General features: G+C 40.5%; 1 protein-coding gene across 1 annotated transcript in view; it reads left to right on the plus strand.

The window, feature by feature from the left end:
• Nucleotides 1-4,554, plus strand: part of PPP4R3A (protein phosphatase 4 regulatory subunit 3A) — a 40,235-nt gene extending 35,681 nt beyond the window's left edge. The window contains exons 13-15 of the mRNA XM_068192600.1: nt 650-840; nt 1,323-1,549; nt 3,773-4,554. Of these exons, the coding sequence (XP_068048701.1) occupies nt 650-840; nt 1,323-1,549; nt 3,773-3,886 (532 nt within the window). The 3' untranslated portion in view covers nt 3,887-4,554. The remainder of the gene's footprint in view (nt 1-649; nt 841-1,322; nt 1,550-3,772) is intronic.
• The last annotated feature ends 9,404 nt before the right edge of the window (nt 4,555-13,958 follow it).

Consider the following 13,958-nt stretch of genomic DNA (forward strand, 5'->3'; position numbering starts at 1 on the left):
GCAAATTGATTTGTTTAAATAACAGATTTCCACTGCTGATCTGAAAGACTGTCAGTTGTGAATTATCATTCTCTGGATTATTCCTTCAAAAATTTACATATCCGATTTCCTTTCATTTTACTTGTGAGAGTAGATATTTAGGTAAGCTTTATAAAAATACCTGAGGAAAAGAACACAGAAATTTTCAGAGAATGCTTTTTTGTCCCTGTTAGATTTGCTGATGGAGTAAAAAGCAACCTGATGCAAAGCTTGAATCGCTTTTTCCATTTGCCAGAGCAAAAGTTCTCCTCCTTAGTACACAGTTGCTCAAGGTTAAAAGGTTGAGTTGTATAAAAATAGGAAGTTTAGGTCTTTTTGCTCCATTTATTTTTGCTTTATGTCTAGTTTCATTAAAACAAAATGACTGCTTGTGTGAACAGATGAGTTACTCTTAAGAATTGTTAGCAAGATCTGTTCTTGTTTTGCTGTCTTGAATTAGTTTGAAAACACATGAAAAATACAAAGGTTTGCAATAGGGAATGATTTGCTGGTGTTTTTATTGCTCTGCGATGTATGGATCTGTAAGCTGTTACTGAGTGTCAAGTAGAAGTTTTATTATTAATATAAGTTGATTTTTGAATCTAAGCTTTTAAAACCTCCTGTCCTGCAGCATGCGCTCCATTTTGAGAAACCACAGGTACAGAAGGGATGCAAGAACCCTGGAGGATGAGGAGGAAATGTGGTTTAATACTGATGAGGATGATATGGAAGATGGAGAGGCAGTGGTGCCCCCTTCTGACAAGCCTAAAAATGATGAGGATATTATGGACCCTATCAGCAAATTCATGGAAAGAAAAAAATGTAAGTGATGAGAAGATGAATGGCATAACTTGTATTATTCAGTCCTGCTGCAATGAAGGATTTGCATGTATTTATTTTGAAATTGCAACATCAATTTGGTAGACAACATATTAAGAGTTTTGTTGTCTTTAGAAGCAGAATGATACAAAATGTGATTTAGATTTCTTAAAGCATTTGAATTAAAATCTTATCTGATAGTCAAGCTTTTCAGTGTTTTATTTGGGTTATAATTAAATGTTATGTGTTAACTCAAAATTTTCTACATAAATGTTCAGATGATACCATTGGTAGAAAAAAGTGTTCATTCCTGATCAGTGACAACCACTGGTAGGTGGTACAGTAGTAAGGAAAAAGTCTATGATGACTCACTTAACTGAGTTGTACATAAAGTATTAAGCCTTTTACCAAACAGTGAAATGATTTGTAATTAAATGTTTCACTCAGTAATACTGCTTTATTTTTGCCTTTTTTTTTCTTTCCAGTGAAAGAGAGTGAAGAAAAGGAAGTTCTTCTGAAAACTAACCTTTCAGGTCGTCAGAGCCCAAGTTTCAAGCTTTCTTTTTCTAGTGGTACAAAATCTAACCTCACCAGCCAGTCATCTGCAAGTAATCTGCCTGGATCTCCTGGGTCCCCTGGGTCTCCAGGGTCCCCTGGCTCACCTGGATCAGTTTCTAAAAGCACATCTCAGATGGCAGCTATTACAACTAAGGTAATTTTGAATGGTTGTAGGTTGACTTTATTGTTACAGAGTAGGAGTTTGCTTTTGCATCTCTCTGAAGTTTGTGTGAGTCCCAACAAGTTAAGCAGTAATGGACTGTCTGGTTTTTGTGTACTTCTTGTCTGACCTTCAGCATTTTTAACGAGATCTGCTGTGTATAAAAGAAATAAAAGCTCTTTTAATGCCCACACTGGTCAAGTAGGAAGCATGCCATTAGTTGCTCTTAGCAGTGATATTTACAGTGAAATACAGACAACACTGCACTTAAGTTAAATTGTACAGGTATATTTGACAGATAAAACTAAGTATTTTTGAAGCACAGCCACATTGTGGTAGATACCACAATGCCCTGCACATCCATTGAGGATTTCTACTATCACCATTTTAATGTTGTTCCGAATTCTATAACTGGCCTGTGTGGACGAAATAAATTGCATTGGATGGTGATTGCTGTAAGCCAGAACAATTTTTAATACCCAAGTGTGACATTTTTACCTTTCAATTAACTTACAGTTTTGATTTGGATCATTCTGAAGTACAAGAAAGCCACTTTAAAAGAGCATCGTAACTTAGAGTGAATATTTAAAACCAGCATTTTTAAATACATTTTAGGACAGTATTGGATTTTATCAGATTTTTGAATAAAAAGGTTTGAACTGACTCAGGAAAGTAGACTGACTGCTATTTTTCCAGCACAGGAGGGCAGATAAGGTAATGTTGATACAGTGTAGTTCAGATAATGAGAATTTATTTTCATAACAAGTGTTTCCATTTCTGAAAGGTGGGGTGTGTATGTCAGTTGTCAGATAGTCTTGGAATAACACTGATTCATCCTTGTTTTGTAATGCTACCATACTGCTTGTTCACCTAGCTTCTAGTGAAGGTAAATGGGGATTTAGGGTTTGGGGGTTTTTTTCTACTCAACATGGCCTAAGAATTTCTATTTGGATTGCATTCTCTTCAAAACACCTGGATCAGAAGAGCTTGGCTGATGGAAGAACCTAAGGACACTTCATGTAAATAATTCTGTGGAGGAAACTCCTTGCATAATCCAAGAGTTAGTCAAGTGCTTTTTAAAAGGGATGGAATTGGCTTGCAGATCCATTCAGTCTATTAGAGGTTTTTCTCTCCCAGACAGTGTAATTCCTTGAGTCTGAAATGGAGTCTTTACATATGGAATGTATTGGATACAGTATTGACTCCATAAATTCAAGTAGTGGTGACAAAAGAAAAATGTTCAGGTTACAAAAGGGAACATGAAGTGCACTGAAAAACCCTCCTGGATTCAGGCAGAAGGTATCTTACCTTCTTTCAGAGTAAAACATACCAGTCACAAACTAATTGGGTTTTTCATTAATTACCTGATGTTGTTGCTTTAGGTGTAGTCTACTCAGTGTTACATGTATGTGACTGTACAGAATATATGTAATTGTTTTTCAAGTTGTGTTTTGGTATACAGTTGACTGAAATGTTCTGATTTGGGTGTCCATTATTAGGCACCTGAATAAGTAATAGGATCTTTGAGTATTTGATGCTTCATAAATTGCAACACAGTATGGTTAGGGGAAGTTTCAGAAGTTCATGCTGCTTCTTCAAGGGTCCAGAGCTGCCTAATCTTAAATTTGTGGGTATTTGCAATACAAGAGAGTTTTTAATTACACTAGATACATTTTCATTTTCAGCTGACAAGTTACTTAAACTTTGTAACCTGTACACATCATTCAATTACATAATTCAGAAACATTCTTTGTCACTACACACTTTAATTTTTGCAAAGACAAACTGTGTTCTAAAAGTATCACAATTCAAAAATTTAAATTGAAGGGTTTTCTGCATTTGTTTTTGAAGTGTTTCCAGATTGCTCAATGCAGTCAGCTCTGCTCAGTAAAAATAAACTATGTCTTTACATGTGGAGCTGCAGTGGCACTTAGCAAAATCATGTCGATTTTTGGCTTTACTTAAATTTCAGCTGGCAATATTTCCTGTTGGATGGGTAAAACCCCATTTTGGATTTATTCATTTAAACATTTCTCAGATAATGTCATTTTCATTTAGACTGAAGGATTTATTTTTGTTCTGCACGATTTTATTCAAAAGATTCTGACCCAGTGTGCTTATGGCAATATTCTGTGCAAACATCATGCTACAATGCAATCATGAATTATCAACGTACAGACATTCTCTTAATTATAATAATTGTGTCTGTCTTTGTAGGGAGGCCTCGTTGGGCTTGTAGATTATCCTGATGATGATGAAGAGGATGATGAAGATGAAGATAAAGAGGAAACTTTACCTTTGTCAAAGAAAGCAAAGCTTGAGTCATCATAATGGCAACTGCTGAAGATTACCAGATGGGGAAGGATTTTTTTCCAAAAACAAAACAAACCCACAGCAAAGCAGCAGTCTTTTGTGAATTACTGTGTATGACACAGATCAACCTATACAAATGGATTTCTGCCAATCAAGTGCCAATTCAAAGGAGCAGAAGAAGGAGAGATACTTCATTTAGGGGAAAGACTTATGCCTTTGAGCTCTCCAGCTTGGACCACATGTTGCCCTTTTCTCAGGGAAGGAAATGGAAAACAAAACAAAACAAAAAAAGAAAAGAAAAAAAAAAGAAAAAAAAAAAGCCAAACAGGGCAGGAGTTTTGTTAGTGGAACTCTGGATTGGCTGGTCAGTTGCTACAATCAGAATATGCTTTCTTGGACCATGTATGAGACTTCTGAAGAAAAGGCGGGTTTTGCCATAATTCTTCACTAGTTAAGAATGCCAGCAGTTTCTTTGTATAAAAGAGACCTGCCTTTGAAATCGTACATTCTGAACATTTTACTCGAGCTACAACAGGTTTTAAAAACCTCTGCGGGGGAGGGCTGAATATAAAGTTTCCTCTTTTTTTTAAATCTGTTCCCTTTGCCCTTTAAACTGCAGAATTTTTTTTTTTTTGAGGTGGGGGATTTGTTTGTCCCTTCTTGATTAAAGATTGAGTGGAATTCTAGATGTGGTCACTTTTGTGTCATAATTTTTTTTGCCCCCCTGAGTGTATGCTTAGTTGTTGAGTATATATTTGGGACCATTAAAATTTTTTGATGTAATATAATCTCACTGTTGTGCTGGTACCTGTTTCACACTGTGTAATTTTTTTCTGCATCACAATTCTTAATATGTTAAGGATTTTATGGAAGATGGCATCAGTTTTGTTGGAGAAAAAAATCTTGCAACAATGTGCATAAAAGCAATACTATTTTGTGACTAAATATTTTATATTAAATTTTACAGCAGCACCTGTTGAGAGAAAAATCAGGGAAATAAGATGAAATTTAAAAAATTAAATCTGTAGATAGGAAATTAGTATTCCAAAGAGACTGAAACTTCATAATGCAGAACAGTGATGGTAACTAACTCACCAAAATGCAAGATGGATGAATTAGGAATACCAATATACTGACTCATTTGACTCAGAAAAATAAAAAAGAAATAATTAAAGCTGAAGGAAAATAGCATTAGTGGTATTCTTTAAAAATCTCTGATTCCCTTTGGAGTACCAGTTTTCATGAATAAAAGATGGTTGTAGAATAAACTCTTTACAAGGACACCATCTTTTGAAATTTATTCTAATACTCAGTTGACAAACGGCAATTAACTTGGTCTTAATCAATGACCACTTTCTTTCCCCTGTTCCCAAGAGTCTAAATAATACTAATTTGAAATCAGGCATTATATCCTGCTTCCTTACGGAAGATGGCTTTGGACAGCAGTGCTTCCTGTGAAGGGTTGTTTATTCAGTTCCTTTCTTACATCTCTTTTCAAGAGCTGATTTCTTTTTGGGCATTCAAAGCACCGGTGTTGCAACAATTATGATGTTTAATACATAAATGTACCAATACAAATAGAAATAAGAGAAATGAGAATCTGAGGCAGGATCACAGGTGATCAGACCCAAGGGTAGATGAGCACTTTGTTTCTGAACGTTGTAGATGGCATGGCAGGTTCTGTGCCAACCACAAAAGCAAAGCCTCAGTGGTTGGGCTTTGTGAGTACATACCAGCCAGTTTGGATTTAAATAAAAGAGTGTGGTAGGGAGAAATTATTAGCCATCTTTTTCTCAAAGAGTTCCTTTGTGATCACTTCCTAAGGCTGAGTTTTTACAGTGTATTTGAAATGTCTGTGATAGGGCAATTCTCAGCAGTTTTACAGAGGTCAGGAGTTTTGCACATGGTCACTACAGGATTAGACACAATCTGCTGCTGCATGGGATTTCCCATGGGCTGAGTCCCCATGCTGTTGCAACAAACTGTCTGAAATTGATTTTTGCAACTTTGGTGTCAGAGCAGACATTGTGACAAAGAAATCTGCAATTTTGCAGGTTTTCTTAATTAGTCAGAACCCAAATCCAGCTCAAGCTGTCAAACTTTTCTTGAGCATAAAGCTCTCAAAATTCATCCATACAGTCATCTGCAAGTCTTTCAGCCTCTCTCTCAGGAAGTCATTCTTCTGGGTTGGTCAAAGGAACACTTTGTTAAAGATTTTTTCTGTTCCTTTAGCAATCGAGTGCTTGAATCTTGTGATGTTTGATGCTGCAGTCTTCCAGACTTTTGGATACTTTCATAATACTTGTAGGAATCTTGGATTTTGAAACATTACATTTAACAGAAGTATTATGCTGAAGTTACTGGGCTGGGTCAAAATAATAATGAAATCAGGAACTTTTTGAAGTTTTTATATTTTTATGAAGCTCTAAAAGACGTGTAAAACATTAGGCTGCATGTCTTTCAATGCTGTCTAACTTGTGGTTACATGGTTAGTTGTCTTCCCAGTTATCTAATGCTTGTAGCCTGACAGGACATGTCTGCACTGATATAATACATTCATGGAAGTTGGAAGGAGATGAATGGTGGGTATACTCTTGCTCAGTGACATTCACTTGTATTCATGGAAAACTTGAAATGTATTTTAGGGGAAAAAAATACTGGGATTGCGAGAAGTGATGGATAATTTTTTTTTTTTTTTTAAAGAGTGGGTTTGAGTTTATAGGTGGAAGAAATGATGTTAGGAAACAGTATCTCTTCTAGATCTTTCTTTTGGCTGATTTTTCAAACCATTTGTCCTCATCCCAAGAGACCTGCATGTATGTTGTACTAAGCGTGGCTCAGTCATCTTAACTGCATTTTAATTGTGCTCTGAAGTATGGTTTACAGGGCAAACCCTTCAGTATTTACAGACAAGAGCCAGGGTGTTTAAATCATCCGTACAGGCCCCTCTGTTCCTTCAGTGGCTGAAAGGCTTGATGCTCATTCCTTGAATAACTTCCAAACTTTGAGCCTCGACTTACTGGGAATACCAGACAGAATGTATATGAACTACCTGGTCCCTCGAGGAACCCCCACACTAATGAAAGTAATTCCAGGTGATCTGGAATATTTCCAGATTTTCTTCTGATGTGTGCAGAGTGTGGCTGCATTTGGGTTAACAGTGCACATCACCACAAAAGAGTTCTCCTGTATCATGAAGGTGAAAGCATCTAAAACCTGGTATATCCAAACAGTGACTTGGCCCTAGAATGTGCTGTTTGGAATGTGCCTGCTTGGCAACAAAGCTCAGGCCATTCATTCATTCATTCATTCATTCATCTCTCATAGCCCACCCATCATGTTCTCATGGAGTTAAATGCCAAGTAGGCCCAATCCTTTTAAGGTGCTAAGGATGGAACTGTCCAGATCAGGTTTGCCTGTGTTTTTGCATCCCTGCAGAGATGTTTAATTGCAGAAGTGATGGGGCTCTGTTCTCGTGTTGCTGCTGTGGTGCTGTTAGGCAGGCAGCTGTCTTTTCAACCCAGCACAATGAAGTTGGTTGCCTAGATGTTTCCTGGCATCTGCAGAGTGGCCATTGAAGTTCAGCCTTACCCCTCTCAACCATTTTACAGCTGCAGAGGCATCCTGGAGCAGTGCTGTGGATGCCAGAGCAGCACTGCAGTTCCCCTGCCTTGAGGACATCAACTCCCATTCCAGGTAAGTTGTGAAGGCAGGAGACGAGATGGGTCACCCACAGCCTACGCGTAAAACCGAGCAAGCATTCAAAGAAGAGAAGTTGCTACAACTGAAGTGTTTCTAGAGAAGTTGTCCATGTGCATGCTCTCCACTACTTAGTCTTTTTGGAGTCCAGAAGAAATGATGGAATATACAGCTCATAGTTCAGTTCAGAAAGGAGGTGGGGCATGTGGGCGTGCTGCAGATACAGGAAAACCTCCTGTGGGAGGGCCTGTAATGCCCACCTTCAGTCAGAGCCATAACTGAAAGTCTTCATTCATGTGAGGGAGACATAACTTACTGTGTTTTAGGATGGTCTTGTACAGAGCCAGGAGCTGGATTCAACTCTTGTGGGTGCCTTCCAACCCGTGATATTCTGTGGTTCTCTCCTGTGATTTTCATCAGTGCCTGGCTACCTGATGAGCTTGTAGATTTCATTTGATACTGCTCTAGTTGCAACCACATTCACTGGAGTAAGAATCTTGTGAGGATTTAATATAAATTATTAGAACAACTGAAAGCTGAAATGAACCCCTGTGGGCTGCTGGAAAAAAAGGCAATTAAAAGGAGGTGGAAGATGCCATCTTCTGTATGCCAATTGTATTTATGAACAATGTAAAAATAATATATAAATCAGTAGGTAATGTTAAAAAAGCAGAATGCTACTGGCAAATGATCAAAATAGCCACTGATTTAAAGTGACCGTAGATCTATACCCTTGGCCTTGCTGTGCACTGCAGAATGTCCCAGGGATGTACAGTATCTGTCTGTCTCAGGACTCTGAAATGGCTCCATGGGAACGGCTCTTAGTGGTTTAGGTTGAGATCTGGAAATTCTCTGGTACAGGGTGGAACTATGCTCATGAAATGTACATCTGTAATACAGAAGGGGGATGATTTGGGCCAAACAGCACTGATCTTCTGAGCAAGAGTAAATTATGTGCATAAAGATACTGTAGGTGGGCTGCCCACCTGAGAGGACTCAGCAGCATTCCCTGGCTAGTGTACCAGTGTGGGTTAGCATTCCTTCTGGAAGTACACACATCCCAGAGCCCATACATCATACTCCCAAGTTCTTAGACAAGGCTAATCTTTTCTCTTGTGTCTGGCAGCTTGCAGCATCCTACTGGCCTTTGTAAAATACATAGCAGAGTATGGCATGGGGCTGATGTAGGTCAGGAAGAGAGGCTGTACCAGTACAACGTGTCTGGTTCTCTCTCTGCTTTTTGGATACCCCAGTTGCTACTACATCAAATAGTGATAGAACTGAGTTATGCTAATTGGTAATATGCCTACAGGTCTTGCATCAGAGTATAAAGACAGGAGATGGGAATAGCCAAGTTAAAAAATGGAGTTGAACAGTATTGTCAGCACAGGAGAGTCCTTGTGTGCTCTGCAGTGAGTCTGCAGTCACTCCAGCATCTGGGAAATACCAGTGTTACAATGCAAACAGCAATTCTCTTAAGCATCTGTAATTAAAAAAGTCTCTCTTCTAAGGGAGTAAGTCAAGTCCCTGTGATTTAAAGTCCGTTTCTGTCCACACTGACCTTCTCTAAATAACATTAAATTTTATATAATTTTTATATACATTTTTATATTAAAATAATTTTTATATAAATTTTAATATAAAAAGCTACCTTCTGTGTTTCTGCACATTAAGTAAGTGCACATGAGCATAAAGTACTGACCACCAATTTTTACCATAATCTTTTCAAACAACTATATCTAACTGTATCACTGAACAACCTTCGTTTTGTGCCTTCTGTCACAACCCTTCAAAACTGGAGTCTTTCATTAGTTCATCAAATTCTTCTTCCCACATCTGTTACTCTTGCACACAGAAGTGAATTCGGGGTGCTATTTGAGCAGCTAGCAGGGTCACAAATTTCCTCATTGCCATATTGTTCACTGTTCCAAGAAATGGCTCTTGCCCTTAGTAGGTGTCAGAGGTGGTGTCCCAGCCCTGCTGCCAACTACCTCCCTGCTGAGGCTTTGTTAACTTGTCCCTGGAGTGTTTGCCTTCCACGTGAATTTACACCTTCCTTCAACTCTAGCCAGCCTAAGTATTTCCCAAAGCTGCTTATAAAACTTTTGGCTTGCCTATTATTTTTACCTCACCCCCAGTGTCATTGATATTGATATTGATATGCTCTTATAAACTAAAGTGGCAAAACAGCAGTCTGAAAACCTAAAATTCCCAGAAGTACTGGACCTTCAAAATCACATTCTGTTTTTATAAGGACATTTGATAGTTATGATTGATAGGAATTGATAGTTATTGTTTCAATTTTTTTCATATTAATAAAACATAATCAAAATATGTTATATTTAATACATTTTCGTTTGTTCTGTGTTTTCTATGCTTCCCCATTTTTCCTTTAAAGCAGTCAATATCAATTCCTAATGTGGTCCTACTGGTTCTTTTTCTTGTCTCATGATTCCCAGTTAGTGCTGCTGATGTTGTTCTTTTCTTCAAAGCAAAAGAAACTGAGAAACATACATGGCATTCCTCCGCCTGGGGTATGTTCCCTGCCCTGATAAGAACACAAGGTTTTGGGTAAGGTGCCCAAGCATTTATTCTCTTCAGTAATCACCTTCTCAACGGACCAGGACCTATTGTGTCTTCAAAACCTGCAAGGCATCTTCCCCTTGCTGCTGCTGCTTCCGAGGACATTTTTCCTGGTTTGCTGGACATGAAGTTTTCACCCTGCTGTATCTCGTGAGCTCACTGCATTAGATCACCAGGATCAGCCTTTGCTTCTAGCACTCTTCAGGTGGTGGATCTAACTAAAATTAATTTCTTCTCTCTTCTTGCAGGCCCATGGGCATTCCTCCACTGCTGTGACACTCTGAAGGGTTCAAGTCAAGGAGGTTATGTCACATTTTGTCTTTGCCTGGGATGTTGAGTACTCCTACCTTGCTTTCCAGTTCATGCAGAGCCATAAACTGCTGGTGCCCCTTCATCTCCTCCCCATATCTTTTGCTTGGATTAACTTTATTATTTGCCTTGTGTATTTGACTCTCTATTTTCTATGGACTCAGAGGTTTATGAGATATTTATTCTGCCCAAACTCTCTCTCTCTGTATTTTAGGTTCTGTATTGTGTTAGTCTCTTCAGGAGCCTAAGCAGCTGGTTTACATTTCAGCACTGAACAAACATGTGCTGAAGGTTAATTCTAGGTTTTTTCTGGGAGTTTCTCTCTGAATGTTTCAGATACCAGCCATAGACTGTAAATCACCGGCATCCCGCTCCCCCCCAGCCCCCCTGCCCCCGCATTCAGATTGATCCAAGGCACATTAGCAAATACTTCTAGAGTTTTGTGTGTGTTTTGGTAGCACATACAGATTTGTTTCTTTTTACTCTCATTCAAATTTCTTTACCACTTTTGTCTAAACAAAACAAACGATATTAAAAACCTCATTTCAGAATCGAACATTGCAAGGACCAAAGCTATCTTCCGACCACCTTCTTTTTCTCCCAGCACACATTGTTTGCAGCTCCAGAGTCTACTTAAAGCAAACTTGCTCCGTAGCTGAGAAGTTGGTTGATGAACAGTCAAGTCATATTTACAAGAAAGCTGCTTAACGACAGTGCCAAGCAAAGGAGGCGAAAAAGCTCTTTCCTGATTACCATGAGTTTAACTCTTGTATTGTAACCCCATGAATTCTGTTATTCCCATCCCTCAGCAACTTACACTTCAGACAGCAGATGAATGGTGGAGTTTTGTTGATGGTTGTACTCGTTGCTAGGGGACAGTCTGAGGGGGGTGAATCATGCCATTTACAGTCAGCCTAAAGGAACATTTGGAAATGTTTGAGCTTAGAAAGTTCCCTCTGTAGTCTGTCCTTGGAAATCCAGTGCTCTGTGGCTGTGAAAATTGCTTTAGAAATAGACATGATGATAACGAAGGCATTAAACACAATGGTGTCTTTAGTAGCTCGTACCTATGTAGGTGTCTTAAATCACAGTTCTGGTGCTTCTTAATTGTTTGATAATTATGTTTTTAGTTAAAAGTTGACCATGTGAAACGGTATCAAAACAAAATTATTGCAAATGACATTAAACTTAAATTGTACAAATTTTTATCATTGCTTTACTGTAAGAAGCATGATTTCTAAATGCAATTGCTTGTACATGTCTGGATCTGAACTTTCTTGGATATATTCGTTGGTATTTGTTTTATTTTATCTGCTCTGGGAAGGCGGCAGCTTCAGGTACCATCAGAAATGAGAACTTGGCCTGTAATAGGTAGGTGAGGTTTTACAAGAGACATCTGCGGTGGAACACAAGGTGCGTGAATAAAAGCGTTCTCACTGTAAACGCTAAGGCACAGTTTGGAGAGGACGTGGAGGGAGCACACACCCAGCTGGGGCTGACAGGTATGACACAGAATTTCCGAGGGGAAACCTCTCCGCGCGCATTCTGGGGGCTCGTAGCCAGGGTATGTGTTTTGCCCAAGTCAGGCAGCCTGCCCTCCGCAACCCCGCGTCCAGGGCTGCTCTCGGCGGAGCTCCGGGCAAGCCTGGGCTTGTTCCCGCCCGGGGCAGCCGCGCTCCGCCGCCCGCGCCGTGCGGCTCGGGGGGTTCAGGAGACTCGCAGCTTCTCAGCATTTCCCAGCGTGCGTCCCCGCGGCCTGCAGCCCTGCGCAGCAGCGCATCCCCCTTGCCCCATGCGTGTCGAAGCAGTTTATCAGTATTTTCCAGACTACATCAGTGCTCCCAGCGCATCTCAAAGCAAGAAAAATGTTCTTATTGCCCACTGCTGCTTTGCTTTCGGCGTCCGACCGAGCGCGCAGCCGCTTCCCGCGCCGCCGCCAGAGGGCGCCCGGCCCCTGCCCGCCGTGGCCGAGCCGGCGGCATCCGCGCTCCCGACCGCGCTCCCGACCGCGCTCCCGACCGCGCTCCCGACCGCGCTCCCGACCGCGCTCCCGACCGCGCTCCCGACCGCGCTCGGTCCTGCTGCTGCGGCTGCACCTCCAGCACCCGCCTCCATACTGCCTGAGGCCAAACGTTTCCTGTAACACAGGCAGCCACCTTGAACAACGCGTGAGCATGTGGCAGCTAACAGCATCCCCAGGAACGTTTCCGGGATAAGAAATTTGGTGCTCCAAGATGCGCCCTCCCTTTCAATTGTCTCACTTCTGGCAGCACCTGGATTGGACTATGCAGCTGTTGCTTCTTTTCAGGAGTCTGTCCTACAAACGAGTTGCATCCAAGCTGTGAAAAGTGGGAAAGCATTCTTGCATCTCTATTGTGTCTTCTGTGAATATAGCTCTATACAGTTTTCAAATACTAAGTTGTTTTGCTTTTGATTCTATTGATTAACACATCTGTTGTAAGCGCTGCAGTAAATGCTTTGAAAATTTATTTAGTGAAATCTTTCCACAAGACAGGAAATCATAAGGCTTCAGGAAATCAAAGTATGGCAGTCCATCTCTCTGAAGTGTTGAGAAACTATAAACCATTCTTTTTCTCTCCGTGGCTGTTACACTCAAAAGCATACTTATTTCTCCATCCAACTACAACAGATGGTTTGCTTGCAAAACTTCCTTCTTTTCAGGCCCCGAAAGGACTGGACTACATTACTACATTACAGTAAAGGGTTAATTTAACCACTTGTGCTCTCCTGTACATCCTCTCAAGAAACTGAGCAAAACAGCTCTTAAACAAGTTGCAATTCACATGTACCAGGGTGCCAAGTGGGAGTTACCTGTCCTTGTCTACAGGGCTGCCTAAAATAAGGATCCACATGAAGCAGATCATTAAAGCCGATCTTTAGTGGGACAAAGGGGCCTCTACAATGAACACCAGTGTCCATCATTTAGTAATAGTTTGCTTGCAAACTGCTCTGGTCCCTCAGGCACAACAACAGATGTCTCTCCCTCAGCCGATGCACAAACACACATGTACCCAACCCCTTATGAAAAACACATATCGAAGGTAGGTGGTTAATAATAACCAGAATTTTAGATGTCTCGTCTGACCGTGCAAGATCCAAAATTTATTTTGTGAGTTCAGTATGATCGAACAAGAAATAGGCAGAATGCAATAAGAAATGGCCAATGCACAGACTGATAAATACCAGGAATAAACAATTAGATCTGTGAAAAGTAGAGCAAACTGTCAAGCAGAAATCCTGACACCACCAAGCCCCACTATGTGACACCGTGCATTACACTATTCAGCTTCATGGCTAAATTATGTCTCTTCAAGTTCTGAGCCTGGGATAAATAAAGCAGCAATCATCCAGATTACCCAGCATTATTTATTTTCCCGACTGAAGACGGGATGCATTCCGCCCCGCAGGAAAGCAGCTGGCGCGCCGGTGGGCGCTGCGGCAGAGGCACGGGCTGTTCGCCGGGCTCGCCCGGCCCGGC

Source organism: Anomalospiza imberbis, chromosome 6 (assembly GCF_031753505.1).
Source record: "Anomalospiza imberbis isolate Cuckoo-Finch-1a 21T00152 chromosome 6, ASM3175350v1, whole genome shotgun sequence".
NCBI classification, from domain to species: domain Eukaryota; kingdom Metazoa; phylum Chordata; class Aves; order Passeriformes; family Viduidae; genus Anomalospiza; species Anomalospiza imberbis.